This window comes from Lynx canadensis, chromosome C1, assembly GCF_007474595.2.
Source record: "Lynx canadensis isolate LIC74 chromosome C1, mLynCan4.pri.v2, whole genome shotgun sequence".
NCBI lineage: Eukaryota > Metazoa > Chordata > Mammalia > Carnivora > Felidae > Lynx > Lynx canadensis.
Window position 1 is genome coordinate 31973271 of NC_044310.1, and position 14406 is coordinate 31987676.

Here is a 14406-nt window from a genome sequence, read left to right on the forward strand (position 1 = left end):
TTCATTCCTCCGTAGACACTTCCGTCCACGTGGCAGCTTCCGTCCCTCCAAGATCTGACCTTCCCAGAGGAGGAAGTGTGCGTGGTCCGGTGGTCTCGAGTCAGACTGCTCTGGGATTGAATCCTGGCACCCTGGCCTGGGGAAATAACCCGTGACTCAGTTTCCTTGCTTGTCAAATGGGGCCCAAACTTCCTGCTTCCCAGGGATCTTGTGAGCATTGAGTTGGAGGCACCATGAGCTGACAGATGGGATGAGCTTGGCTGGGGAGGGGTCGCCTGTCCCTGCCTGCTTCCACTCTCCAGGCCCAGAACCCATAGCAATGACCATGAGCCACACAAGGTCCACACGGGGGCATATATGTGTGTGACTCTCACAGCACGCACACACCAGTGGACAGCCCTAGTTCTGACAGGTGCATATGCCTTACACTCAGGATGGATTAGGTAAGTTGGGGTTTGGACCCTGGGAAGACCCCAGAAAGGACCAGATGCTAACTCTGCTCGTACCCTTCCCAGAGAGGGCAGGACGAGTGGCCAGTCAGGCCCAAGGGATGATGGGAACAGAAGGGCATCTTGTCGAGAGACGGCTCAGCCTGGACCAGGCCTGGGCTCCCTCCTCCTGACCCCAGCTGGGTTCCCTACTGCCAAGTAGGCCCCTGCCCCAATTCTGGCCTCTGCCCCGGTGGTGCCACCTTCCTGACCCTGGGGAGCCCTGGGCCCGGTGCACGTGCACCCCAGCCCTGCCTACTCCCAGGCTGGATTAGGCAGAGTCCGAGGACGTGCTGGGCTGGGAGGCTCACGGGCGGGGCCGGTGCCAGCACTGGGGTTGCCCTATGCTGGATTGCGACTGGGCTGCAGCAAGGCCTTGTATGGCTCTGGCAGGGTAGCTCAGCTGGCGGCACCCATTGGCTGGGCTGGCACTCCCAGCCGGGGCCGCCGGGGCCCCAAACCACGGTAACCAGAGCTGCCGGGAGCTGGTGGATTAGCATGGCCGCCTGCCCACTCGCCTGCCTGCCACCAGGGCTGCTCTTTTCCTTTCCTAAAAAGGCAGAGCTGGGCAGGAGAGCCAGGCAGGTGAACTCGGGCCTGGGGTAGGGGAGGGAGTGGGCAGGGTGTGCAGGTGGCTCTGCTGAGGGCTCAGCAATTCTAGCCTTGGCCTTGGGCCAAGCTCTTCCCAGCTCTGGACATCAGTTTCCTCATCTATAAAAGGGGGCAGTTTAGGTCTCCCTAAAGTGGCTGAGGTTTTGACGGGATCAGGGGATACGTACGCTGGGGTCCCCCAAACCCGACCCGGATTCGAGGGCTGCTTGGTGGCAAAGAGGCAGATTCTCTTTCCATAGGAAGCCAACCACTTCCAGAATGTAAGGGCCTGGTTTTCTATCCCAGCTCCGCCACTCACCACGATCACCTTGGGAAGCAGCAGCGTCTGTCTGAGCCCCAGTCTGCCTTCTCTATAAACGGGATGGGGCGACAAGCCCCCGACCCTGTGATGAGCCCGTGCAACCGGCCCCAGTCTGCTTTCTCAGCGGCCCTCTCTCTTCCCCTGACCCTTTCTTCTTCCTGTCTCCACGCTTGCTCGTCTCAGGCTGGCCTGCCCTCTGAAGCCGCCGCGGCCTGGCCCCAGGAGTCTCCAGGTCCTGAGCCCAGAGAGGGTCCGGGCCTTGGGGTGAGAGCAAGACCAACCCAGTCCTAGATGTGGAGCCAGGCAAAGCGTGGCTAAGGCCTCAATGGCCACAGACACAGCCTAAGCCCTCTCGAGGCTTTGGGTCAGGTGTAGCTAGCCCAGTGGTGCTGTCACTCGCTAGAGTGTGATTCGGGGCTCTGCTCTTCATGTGGAAAATGGGGGTGTGTGCCTCATCCTGCCTTTATCAAAAGGGAAGGTACTTCATGACCTCCAGAGAGCAGCCGCGGGAGGCCCTGTGGCAAGTGTAAATGACTGGGGGGACCTCGGGCCCCGCGGCAGGTGGGTGAGGGCAGGCGGCTGGTCCTGTGGAGAATTCACGTGCAGCTTGCACGCACTCACATATGGGGAGCCAAACTGTGGCGCCTGCTGGTCGATCCCTGGGCCTGTGGCTTCAGGCACGGGGAACCCACGTGGCTACCAGATGGCCCTGCCGAGAAGCCAGGCGGCTGCTGGGGAGGAGCCCCAGCCTGGGCCTGCCTTGTCCCACGGCTCTCTGGCCGGAAGGAGGTGAGTTGTCCGAGACCCAGGGTGGGGAGAGGGGAGGAACACGGGGTTCCCTGAGGACCTGCTCTGAAGTCAGACTGGGGTCAGTCTTCATACTGCCTCGGACTAGCTGGGCACTTTGGGCTGGTGGGGGTCCTTTGGAACTTCTGTTTTCTCCTCTAAAAATTAGGACAGTGACCCTCTTCGTCTTGGGTTGTTGCGAATCAGGTTTGTAAAATGCTGGGCCCTGGGCCTGGCATGTACTATGCTTTTCTAAAGTTCTTTGGGGCTGTTTCAGACTTATCCTACTGGCCTAGACTGAGACCTAGGCTCCCCACAAGGACTTGCTCTCAAGCAACCGTTTGGTGGGGGGGCTTCTCATCCTTCCACACCCCACGATTCTAAGGCCAGATACCGTCTTCGCTCTCTGGGGCCTCTGCTAGACCTTTATTGTTCTCATCGGAAAAACCCAGCACTTTTGAGGCTGATGTCATCAGGCTCTGCCCCGCCTCTCCCCCTAGCCGCCCCCCCCCCGCCCCCCCACGCCATCACTGACATCCGCTCCCCTCCTGGGCACTTCCGATCTCAAGAAGTCCTAACTTTGTGTGGTTGTCATCAGGCCTGCTAACAGGTGCTCCTGGTCTCTTTCCTTAAGCCTGGCCATGTGACTGGCTTTGGCTGGTGAAACGGGAGTGGAGGGAGGTTTGTTTCCAGCTGGAAGCATTTATTTGTCAGTGCAAGGGAGCACCGGGCTCTTCTCATCTGCCTGAGGTCACGGGAGCCCGAAGATGAAGCCTCTGTCAGTCTGGGTCTCGAAGTGATCGGGCTGAATAGAATTCTCCTGCTGACCCACATCGAACGAGTTGCCAAGGGAAAGAAAAAATAAGCTTCTGCCGAGTCAGCCCCTGGGTTTCTGGATTGCTTGTGCATGCGGCAGGCAGCCCCTCTCCTGACTGCTACTCCCTAGCTGAGAGCCCCGATCTCCACCCAAGCCCTGCGGTCATCAGACATGACCTCCATGCCCTGGCCACTCACCTCCTGGCCTCTTCCTCTGCAGCGGCCTTCTCTTTCACGGCACCTCTGCCGTCATGCCGGAGGTCAACTATTTTTAGCCACAACTGGCTCGCCTCTGAAATAATGAGCTAAGATAACTCCCAGCCTTTTCTGTTTTCATCCAAATCCCCGGTCACTTGACCACTGGCCTCTCTCTGTATCGGCCACCCCTGTTTGCTTCCCAGCCCGCGAAGTTGATGGCATAATTCACCTCTTCATTTGCTGATATTCTCACCTCCCGTACCCCGCTGTCCTTCCGTCCCCTGGCTGGACAGAACCCCCACCCCGATGCATCGACCTGGCTGCCTGCGCCCGTGCCCGCGCCCGCACCCGCCGTGGCTGCTGAGTGCTGCGGTTGAGCACCCGGCCCTCAGTGCCTGGTTCCTCTGGGCGGCTTTCTCCTGCTCCCTTCAAAGGTCCTTCACACCTTCTCCAGTCTGTAATCTTCAGGTGGCCTCACTCCATTTCACAGAGAAACTGCCTCTGCGGGGATGCTCTCAACTTCCTCTCACCCTGCAGACACACTGACTTCCTTTGCATCTCTTCCCATGGGTCATAACGGGATGGTGGGATGGCGGCGGCTTGATTCTCACCATCTCCTTCCCATCAACGCTGCCCCACCCCAGCCCCCACCCCAGCCCCCACCCCAGCACTCAACTCTTTTCTTCCCTGGGCCCCGTGCCCCTTCCAGCTACTGCCCCGCTCTCCCCTGGGAGGGCATCTGGATCTGCTGTCCCTGCCTCCCACCCTGCTATGCACCAGACACTGTGCTAGGCCAGCTTTTCCCTAAGTCAGCAGTGACCCCCTCATTGGTTCTTGGGTTCTTAGTGCTGGATTTCTGGGCTGCTCCTTCTCATGGCTTCCCCTTCCTTGGTTGACGATTAGCTGTTTTCCGGGAAAGGTCTCTAGGATGACTGCGACCCAGTTGGACTAGAGCTTTTGTTCTCTCCCACCACAGCAATTATGGCCACTGCAATTGGGTCATTAGTGCCATCATCAGGATGTCATGTACACACAATGACATGCTAGAATGTAAGCTCTTCGAGAGTGGGACTGTTTTATTCACTGTTGTATCCAACCATGGCCCCTCACTGTCACTCAGCAAATCAGTATGCAATGCAAAAGGTAGGGACCCATGCCTGTCTTTTCTCCCTGGTATCCCCAGCACCCCATGCAAGGCCTGCTTGGAGAAGAGTGTTGAAGTCTCCATTAGCCTTCCTGTATATATGATCTCATGTAATCCCCACAACCACTCTCCATGTCACAGTTGGCAAATGCAGGCCCAGAGAGGTTGTGTAATTTGCCCAAGGTCACACAGGCAATAAGTAGCTGTGTCATGATCTGATTCCAGGTCTTACTCTGTAGTGAGTTGGATGATGGCCCTCCAAGTGAAGCCCACGCCCTAGTTTCCACAACCTGTGAGTGTGACCTTCATTTGGAAAAAAGGGTCATTGCAGATACATTCAATTAAGGATCTAGAGGTGAGATCATCTTTGATAGAGTAGGCCCCAAATCCCATGACAGGTGTCCTTAGATGAGAAGGGGGGCAGTAGGGAATCTACGGAGAAGGCAGCAGGAAGGCGGAAATAGAGATCCCAGTGATGTGGCCACAAACTGAGGCGTGTCAAGGATCGCTCGCGGCCACGGAAGCTGGGAGAGAGGCATGGAATGGACTCTCCCTCAGAGCCTCCAGAAGGAACCAACCGTGCCAATACCTAGACTTCAGACTTCCGGCCTCCAGAATCGTGAAAGAACAGACTTCTGTTGTTTTCAGCTGCCTATGCTGCCTATGCAGCGGGAGGTGTTTACGGCAGCCCTGGGAAACACAGACCCCAGACCACACGGTGTGGTATCTAGTCGCCGGGCCTGGAAGCCAGGGGCCACGGGAGTCCCAGGCTGTGTGACTGTGGCCTGGCCACCTGCCTCCTCTGGGCCTGATTGCTCTATAGTAAAAGAGACACTTGGGATACCAACTGTCCCTCCAGCTCTGACATTCCATAGCCTTCCAGAAAAACCATGAGCCAAGCAAGCAGGGCTATGTTGGGATTTTCAAATTTATTCCAACGTGCTGTGTGTTTTTTTTAAAAAATATCCTCAGGCTGAACACTCAGCCAGAGCTGTAATAAAGGCAATTATTATACTTGTAAAAACTTCTCATTCACAGTACAGATGTAATTTACAACAAAGGTCACACACATCAATACTGAGCATTTTTTTTTTCCTTTTGTACATCAGACTCTGTGCTTTAGACCTGCATGGATTTTTTTGAGTTTTTTTTTTTTTCTTTTGCACTGTTATATACCATACTGACGTTGCAAGATGCAAGGGTAGAAACCGGAGTTTAAATAAAATTACAGGCAAAACTACCCCATCCCAGTGTGGCCGCTGTGCATATCTACAGTACGATTTTTTGGAATGTATTGCCATTTAAGAACATAGAAACTCTCTACAGACAATTTCACATACAGAATACATACACCTTTTAGAAAAAAAAAAGGCAAATATTTATCTTACAGAAATCATGTATCTTACATTTGCCTACACCTTTCTTTTTTCTGTTTCTTTTCTCTTCTTCTTCTTTTTTTTAAACACTAGGTTTAGTAAAGTGATCATAAGTGCCGAAGCGGTTTTCTAATGGAAAGCAGACTGGAGCCACAACACGGAAGCAGAATTTGTAGGGACAGGTCTTTGGGAACTTTCTCCCCTTGGTCAGTGCTGCAGATCTGTCTCCAAGGCAGGACTTTTTGCTTTAAGAAGGATTTTTTTTTTTTTTTTTTTTCTGGAGAAAGGGCTGGAGAGCAGTTCAGCTCAGATATATTGCTGGTTCCTATTCAGAAGTGCAGGGTGAGAACAGAGCAGGGGCTACAGGGATCTGGAAGCTAATTCTTTCCGATGTTATCCCACAGAGAGAGGCAGAGGGACTTCTGGGGTCTGGAGGATGGAGGTGATAGAAAAGGGGGAGTGGATGCTTTGCTGCTGTCAGCGTCCTGGTTGGGCCAGAGGAGAAGCCAAGGGTGGAAGGCCGGGAGGGGGGCGCGGGGGGGGGGGGCGCTGGGGCAAGGTGCCTCAGAGGGGAACAAGGTTAGTACCCAGAATGATCCTGAACTTGCCAAGGGTGAAGGGCATCCTGGAGGGGAGGCCTGGGAGCTGAGTGTTCTGGAGTCCACAACAGAAGGCGAGGGCCGGCTCTGGATCCTGTGCAGTTTGGTTCCTGCCACACCACTGGCACCCAAGGACCAGAGTGGGCCCGTACCAAGGAATGGCCGCCTGGCACATTTTGGCAGAGCGTCAGCAGGTGTCTGTGGCAACCAATCAGCACCTCTTTCTGTTCTGCCTGCCTGAACAGGGACGGCAGCTTCACAGGCAAACTGCAAATGTGGAAGTGGTTGGGAGTGGACAGGGGGCCCCGTGGAGGGCATGGAGTGAGAGTCTTTTTCCAGAATTATGGAGGTGTGCGTGCGTGTGTGTGTGTGCTGGGGTCTCTGTGCTCAGGGGAACAGGGATAGATTCTGGCAGAAGGGGTTAGCACTGTGCCCGGTGACATAGGTCCCGGGCTGGTGGCATCGATTCCATCCCTCTGGGGAGCTGTGTGGGGCAGCAGCCCTTTGGCCAGATTCTGTTTGTGCATTGTGTCCCTGTTATTGAGAAATGGATCTCTGGTGTCCTGGTCCCTGTCCCCTCCGCCTGTGCCTGTGGGCCTGAGTGGCTTCGACGACTCTCACCTGCTGGCCACATTGTCTGTGACTGGGTCTCCCAGGAAGGCAACCTCAGTAGGCACGCTGTCTGAGAACAGGGGAAATGATGCCCAGGAGAGCTGGGGTGCATGGCTGGGGGGAGGGGCATGGCCACCCCCAAGGTCAGGGGCTCGTCCAGCAGAGCCACCTGTCCACTACTTTGTAAGTCTAGGCTGGAAGATCTTGCCCAGGAAGGTTTCAAACCTGGGCTCCCAGCTCCCAGGCCCCGGTGCTAGAAGTCTCCACGGGTAGGGCTGAGAGGTAAGGGTGAGGAAAGCCTGGGCTATAACCGGGCCCTGGTACCTTCCCGCTTCCTGTGAGGCCAAAATAGCACCCATATGGTCAAGGCTGGGCTTGCTGGCCTTCTCCCAGTTTGGGCGGGAGCCCTGGCCTCTGGGCCAGGCAGCTGAGCACGGCTGGCTAACCTCACCCCAGTATCCTGGAGCCCAGCAGACCTCCAGGGGGGGCCCTTCCCTCTTGTTCCCTTTGTGTCTTAGCTCTGAGAGAGGCCCTAAGGGAAACAAGACAGTGGCCTGAAGCTGAACCTGGGTCTGGCTTGTCTACTCAGCAGAGGCCAAGCAGAGAAAGACCCTGAACTGGCAGAGGAGGGAATTATGGCCTCGACCAGTGTCCTGTCTAAACCACTTTAACAGCTCAGGAGGCCCCAGGCTCAGGATTCACATGGCTGGCCGAGGACAGGGAAGTGGTCAGTGAGTCCCATTGTAGAATTTCCCATTCCACAATTTCCCATTGTAGAAACTAAAGAAAATAACTTCTGGAAGGTTGGGAGAAAACCTGACTCTCCCAGGGCAGGGTAAACAAGAATTCTATATTTCAACGTGGGATTTTAATTTCCAGTCATATAATTTTTCTTACAAAGCAGGCTTTTGCTCCACGAAGTCCAGGGAGGCTTCTTGAAGGAGGAGATGGGGAGGAGGGAGGAGACTAGTACTGGTTGATTGGAGACGAATTCAACGGGCTTAGGACACTTTTAGGGCAAGAGAATCTGAGGAGGCTAGGAGAAGTACCAAACACCATCCTGTCTTTGTGTGTGTGTGTGTGTGTGTGTGTGTGTGTGATTTTTTAAAAGAGATTTAAAAACAGCTCTGGGCAGTTCCTACCAGTCATGGTTTTAGGTACTTCCTGGGCGTAGTGGAGGCCTTACAGTGGGTGAGGTGGAGATGGGGGCAGGGGCGGGATCCAGTTCTACCGAAAAGAGGTCTAGAAACAGGTCCCTATAAAGTTCCAGTGCTGAGCACTGGAAAAGCCCAGCCATGGAGGAAACAGGGCCCTCTGAACCTCAGGGACCAAACATGAAATGAAACCCAAGTCCCAGCCTCAGGAATGGCAAGGCAATGCACCTTGGATCTTGACCCCTAAGGGTTGGGCCCTGTCACTTCAGCCTCGTGGGTAGTTTCTAGAATAAGGGAGGCAGTCTGCAGCTGGGTCCCTGAAGCAAGGCTTCAGTCAGGTGTTCAGGACCCAAGAGATGAACAGTCAGGCCTCCTTTTGCCGCCTAGGGGCTGGGGGGAGGGGGTAGAGGGGAGGGGTGGCAGGTGGGGGGCTGGGGGGATTTGTCAGGATGCCAGGATGGGTCCATGACTCAGACCACCGGGATATCAGGGAGGCCGGAGGGAACCAACAAGCTCCCACCTCCCATCTGCTCCTATCACTTGTGATGAAATCCTAGGAAAGGTTAACATTTTTCTTTTTCCTGGGAAAAAGAAAGCTGGAGTTTTCTGGGCCTGCCTGTGGAGGCTGAGTGGGGTCCCCCTGCCTGTGTCCCTCTGCCTTGGGCTGCTGGCCCTTCTGCTGGCAGTGAGAGTGGTCACTAGCTGGGGTGGAATAAAGCGGCAATAAATAGGAACCATAAACATCTGTACATAGGAGTGCTTGCTTTTACATTTAATTATATGTTTGTAAAAGTTTCTCGCTTTTTTCTTTTTCCTCTTTCAGTGCATCCCCCTTTCCCTCAGCAAATGGCTACCTCTCGCCAGCCTGGGGGGAGGGCTGGTGGTGACTGCAGACCGCAGTGGCCCAGGGTGAGGCCCCACCTACACCCTTTCTCAAAAAAGCACAACATATTCACAGCCTCAGACTCCTCGTGGGTTTTTTTTTTTTTTTTTTTTTTTATGTGTGCGTGTGTTTTGTTTCTTTTCAAGCAACAAAAGGTATAGAAAAAGGCACAGGTAACTGCATACGTGGGAAGATAGAACAGTTGGGGACTGAGGAGAAGCTGCTTGGACAGATGGACAGATGGGAAAGGGAGCCCATGAGAGCGAGATGATTCGAGGAAGCTGGCTGGAAGCGTCTGTTGCTGAACACCGGAAGCCAGATGCTGAAGCAGTCGGAGAGAGACTAAGTGCTTGGGGGGCCCCTGTCCTTGGGCTGATGTGGAGGTGCCCCAGGCCCCCCACTTCCTGAGGGCTCGGGGGAGCCCTGACTGGTCCTGGGTTCCCCAGAGAGGTTCCTCCTCCGGGCTGGGAAGTGAGCGGAGGCCTCTGCCAGGCAGCCTACCGAACTGCTGCGGTCCAGGGGCGAGGCGGCAGAGGCCGCGGGGTTGGCCGGCGTGCGTGGTGACTCCAGGCGGGGGCTCCAGGATTCTGGCCTGCGGCCGTGGGACAGCCGGGGTGAGGCCTCGGGCGGGGTGCGGGGGCTGTGGGTGGGTACGGGCTCTGCGGGCACCTCAGCCACTCGGGGCTCCCAGTCAGGAGGTCTGCCCAGGCCCCCACTCGTCCTCTCCCTCTCCTTGGGGTAGTCCCTGCCCTCCAGCTCCGATGAGAGTGTGAACTTGGATACCTTAGCCACAGGGGACACGGAGGCTGACGAGCTCTCGGTGGGACTCCAGCGGCCTCGCTCCTGGGCCTCCCGGGCCCCTGTCAGGTCGCTGCCACCTCCCGAGAAGCCGCTGACCCAGGTGGCCGTGGGCCCCGGCAGCAGGGTGGGGTGGGCCCCCGGCCGGGCCTGCACCATCTGGATCCCGCCAATGGGAATCAGGGGGCACGGGGCACGGGTCAAGTGCTGGGAGTGCAGAGGGAGGTGGCTGAAGATGTTCTCCTCTGTCCGGGCTGGGGTGTGGCCGTGGAAGTCATGGGGGGCCGAGAAGGGTCGGGAGGAGGGAGGATGAGCAGGGCCAGGTGAGCAGGAGGGACTCCGGGACGCGGCCTTCTGCTGGGGTCAGAAAACAAGACAGGGTAAGGCAAGGGCTACGTGCTGGCACATGGAGACCCCTGAGGCCTAAAAGAGGAGGAGGGGGCTCGCCTGATATCACACAGCAAGTCCCGGCAGAGCTGGGGGGAGCTGAGCGCCGACTCCCTGCCCGTGGAGCTGCCCTGTGCTGGCAGGGGCCGTCCCCAGCCCCGCAGTGACCATGAGCACATCGGGCCCCACGGTCTTCGTGCCTCTGGCCAGCATGCCCGCCTGCCACGCGCCTGGACCTCTCTCTCGGTTCTGCTGCCTCTCCTGTTCCCAGAACGGTCCTGAGCCAACTCTACCCTTGGACGTGAGCTCCCACTCCGTGCTCTTTATCTTCTCCCACCATCGGGCATCGTAACGTGACCCCCAAACCGAAAACCAAGGAGAGATTCCTAGCCTGCGCTTCTGCGGGAGCTCGAGTCTCTGAGTGATGGTGTGGATGCTGCTGGGAGTGAATGGTTCATGACAACGCGGTGACAGAAAAGGCATTGGAAGGTCAAAGGAAGTGGACAGTGATGCTGTGGCGACACCGGTGGTGGCGAGAGCGTGTGAGTGTGGTGATGGCAGCGATGGCCCTGGGGACGGCCACGGTGACAGTGCTGACGGTGTGGCAGGGACGGTGTCGGCTGTGGTGTCTCTGAGGGTGCTGGTGACAGTGATGTTGGAGACGTGGGGCTGGGGAGATGGGAGGGGAAGGGCAAAGTGTTTACGCCTGCTTCCAGGGCCAGCCCCGGCGCCCGCGTTCTGCTGCTCCCGAGGCTGCCCCGGCCGCCTTCGGGAGCCCCAGGGTGGGGGCTGGCACAGAAGGTGGCCCACAAACGTTTGCTATGTCATTAGCGATCACCAAGCTGGCAGGGCTGTGCAGCTACGGGTCTGATGCCTCAGGGAGGAGTGCGCCGTGGCCCCCCACCCGTCGGGGACGAGCGGCCCAGCCGCTCGGGGGCAGGAACTCACCCACGTGGAGGCGCAGGTCTCGGGGCTTCTGCCAAGAAGCTTGTGAGGTAGAGGCAGGGGCGGGTAGGGAGCCCGCGGGGCCAGCCCCGAGCCTGGGCCGCGTTCGCCCGCTGAGGGGCTGCCCGGCCCAGCCAAGGCCCACTTCCCTGGCAGCGCTGACCGTGGCGGTGACTCGGCCCGGCCCGGGGACCGTCTCCTGGTGGGTGAATGTCTGGGGGGGCCCGGATCTGGGGCCCCCTTGCGCTCGGGGGGTGGATGCACTCGAGGGGGCAGTTCCCTTCCCAGGGGGCGGAGGGTGAGAGGAGACAGCTCGAGTCTTGGAGACCCACAAGGGAGAGGGCCTGGCTGGGGGCCCGGCGGGCTCGGGGCTGAGGCCTGTGGCTCTCCGGCCGGTGGGTGTCGCTGGGGAGACGAGTCGCTTTTGGTTAGTGAGTGTTTGTGGGTGAGTGCTGGGCGGCTGCCTGCTTCTTTGCTTGGGGACCACGGCCTTCTTGGGGACACAGCCTTGGAGCTCAGGGCCGAGCCTGTGTCCTTCTCCACGGGGCCCGGAGGGGCCGGTCCCAGCCGGGGGAGGCACGGGATGCTTTGGCTGGACGTGGAACAACTTCCAGCTGCCGAGCGCTCAGCTTCCAAGACCGAGCTGCCCCGCGTGGCCTGGTCACCAGAGGTGGCATCTGGGGGCTGAGGGCCCGGGACGGGTGAGGAGTCTGCCGGCAGCGTGGCTGGCGGGCCAGGCGGGGGTGCCTCCGAGGCCGGTCCCGATGGCTCGTCCTGGCTCTCCTCTTCGTCCTCATCCTCGTCTTCGTCCAGGTCCGAGTCCGAGTCTGAGTCCTCCAGGTCTGAAAACTGGTGCTCCGCCACGGCCTCTGAGCCCTCTCGCCCTTCTGAGTCCTGGAACGGGTCATCACTGGTTCCTGAGGGGGGGACACAGGAGACCCTGGGGTCACAGCCAGCCCTACGCCGCCGTCCTCGATGCCCACGTCCTTGTCTGCGCACGGGGCCTAACGGCTGTGTCAGTGGCACAAGACTGTTGACAGGACGGGGGCCATGACAGAGATGGGAACGCTTTGCACACTATCACGGTGAACAAAAGCTGCCTTGTGTCTACCACGGGCCAGGCTCAGTTCTAGAGCCTTCCTGGGTGTTAATGCATCTAGTCCTCAAATGATCCCGGGAGGTCTGCCCTGTTTTTATCTTCATGTTACAAATGAGGGACCCAAGGTAAGCAAGGTTAAGTAACCTGTTCAGGTGAGAGAAGTGGAAGGGCTGGGATTGAACCAGAGCAAACAAAGGCAAGCCTTTTTGTCGGTTTGCTTTTCTCACGAGGGTTTCAGTGCGGGTTCCCCCATGAGCAACATAAGTCACCTTGCTGTGCTTCTGTCTCCCGCCTTGTCAAACGAACGTGGCAGTCTCACCTCGCGGGGTTCGCTACGAGGAACAAACACACGCCTGGCACCGAGACGTGGTTCCCATAATTACGGTCGCTCAACGCATTCCTGAAGAAATCTGTTATTCTGGGACACGGCAGCCATCGGGCCGGTCCGGGAGCACTGGCCATGGTCTGTCGGCACACACACACCTGCCACCGTGGCCAGGCTGCCGCTGGCGGTACAACAACATCTGGCAGGTGACAGGTGCTGGCCTCGGGGGGCAGGAGGGGGTGTTGGCTACGCTGGCCTATGCCTGCAGAGCAGGGCCCCATCCTAGCCGCTCTCATCCAGAGGACCTGCTGCACTTGGCAGAACTGACGCTGCTCCCAGGCGGGAGGCAGCGGAGGCCTGAAATACTAGTCTCCCGGTCTGGCTTCCGGTGGGGGCGGCCCACCCATCCGGGTCACCTTTAACACGACACCTGTCTAGCTGAGGCCTCTCTGATATGGGCAGCAGACTCTGGGGAGAGCTCTGCTAACGTCTGGCCCACCTGTCAGGCTCCTGAGGGTTTGGGTCCTGCTGGCCCATCTCCAGGCACATCGCCAGCCCCACCGCCGCTCTTGGGACACACCAGCACCTGTTCTCCCCCCACTGACCGAGAGAGCTGGACCCACAAGCTGACTCTGGCCACCAATGCAACCAGGCTTTCAAACTCCACCATGCCCAGCTGCCCTGGGGCTGGGAATCCTAGCATCCATGCTTCCAAACAGCTCAGCATGCAGCAGTAAGATGCGTGAAATAGATGACAGAGGGTCAGAAACTATGGGGTGGACCTGGGGTTGGCAGGTGAAGGGCGGGCCAAGGGACCCAGGGCAGGATCTCCTGGCGGCTGGGAGCAGAGGGGAAGGCCGTAGGGATGTGGATGGGGGCGGAGGGTGGGAACCACCTAAGACTTTAGCGAGGCCTATTTCAGACCCAGAAGTTCACCTAGCCCCACCCCTCATTTACATACGGGGAAATCCAGGCCCAGAGGGGCAAGTGCTTCCTCCCCAAGATCACCCAGGGAGTAGTGGCTGAGTCAGGACTAAGATTTACAACCCCTGCGTTATTACACTGCCAGTATAAGAGTGATGTTATGCATCGAGAAGCAGGAAATGGTCTGGGTTTGGATCCCAGCTCTACCCTTCCTTGCTGTATGATGTTGTATAATTGGCTCTCTCTCTCTATGTTCAGTTTCCTGATGTGTAAAGTGGGGGTAAGAGCAACAACAGCCTCCCCATGAAGCTGGTGGGAGGCTCATGAGGGTCTGACACATCGGAAGTATGCAATACAACTTAGCAAATAGCTCAAGTACCCCAGTACCCTGGCAGACAGGCAGTGTTGAGGAGGGCTCCTAAACAGCTCCTTTAGGCTGCCCTAAGCACCCAGGGTAGAAATGACGGGAGCCAAAGGTCCCCTGCCCAGAACAGGGTTCTTCAGGCCCCCCATGTCTGGGCTCCTGCAAGGGTACAGGATGCTCCTGCCCAGGCGGCCCATTCCCAGCGCCCCTCATGGAGCCGCCAGGCCGCTGCCGGGATCACCACCAAGGCTCCCCAAAGCCCCGAGCTGGCCTGGGGACTGCGGAAAAGACCGAATGAAGCCTTCGAGGGCGCCGAGGGGGTCTGGCCACACGGTGGCGCTGGTGTCTAACTTCCTCACTGTCAGAGGCTGCAGCGTGGGCCCCGCCACCGGGAGGCAATCGTTCCTAGACTGTGCACCCCAAAGCCACTTGGTGTCTAACAGACATGCTCCTCCCTGCATCCTCATCATCGCGGGAAGTAGCAACTCTATCCTTCCAGTTTCTTAGGCCATAAACCTCGGACTCGGCTTCGGCTCCTTTATTCTCATGGCACCACCAGCGCCCCCTTGTGGTGGCAAAACCTGGAGGCTCTACC

General features: G+C 57.9%; 1 protein-coding gene across 2 annotated transcripts in view; it reads right to left on the bottom strand.

Moving 5' to 3' along the window:
- Nucleotides 1-9090: 9090 nt before the first annotated feature.
- Nucleotides 9091-14406, bottom strand: part of HIVEP3 (HIVEP zinc finger 3) — a 95218-nt gene continuing 89902 nt past the window's right edge. Inside the window, exons 6-7 of one of the 2 annotated variants that reach the window (XM_030328167.2) lie at nucleotides 11103-12016; nucleotides 9091-10121 (exon numbers count right to left, since the gene is read on the bottom strand). In XM_030328167.2, coding sequence (XP_030184027.1) covers nucleotides 9312-10121; nucleotides 11103-12016 — 1724 coding nt within the window. In that variant the 3' untranslated portion in view covers nucleotides 9091-9311. Of the gene's footprint in view, nucleotides 10125-11102; nucleotides 12017-14406 lie in introns of both variants that reach the window. The other variant, XM_030328166.2, reaches the window with a different exon arrangement.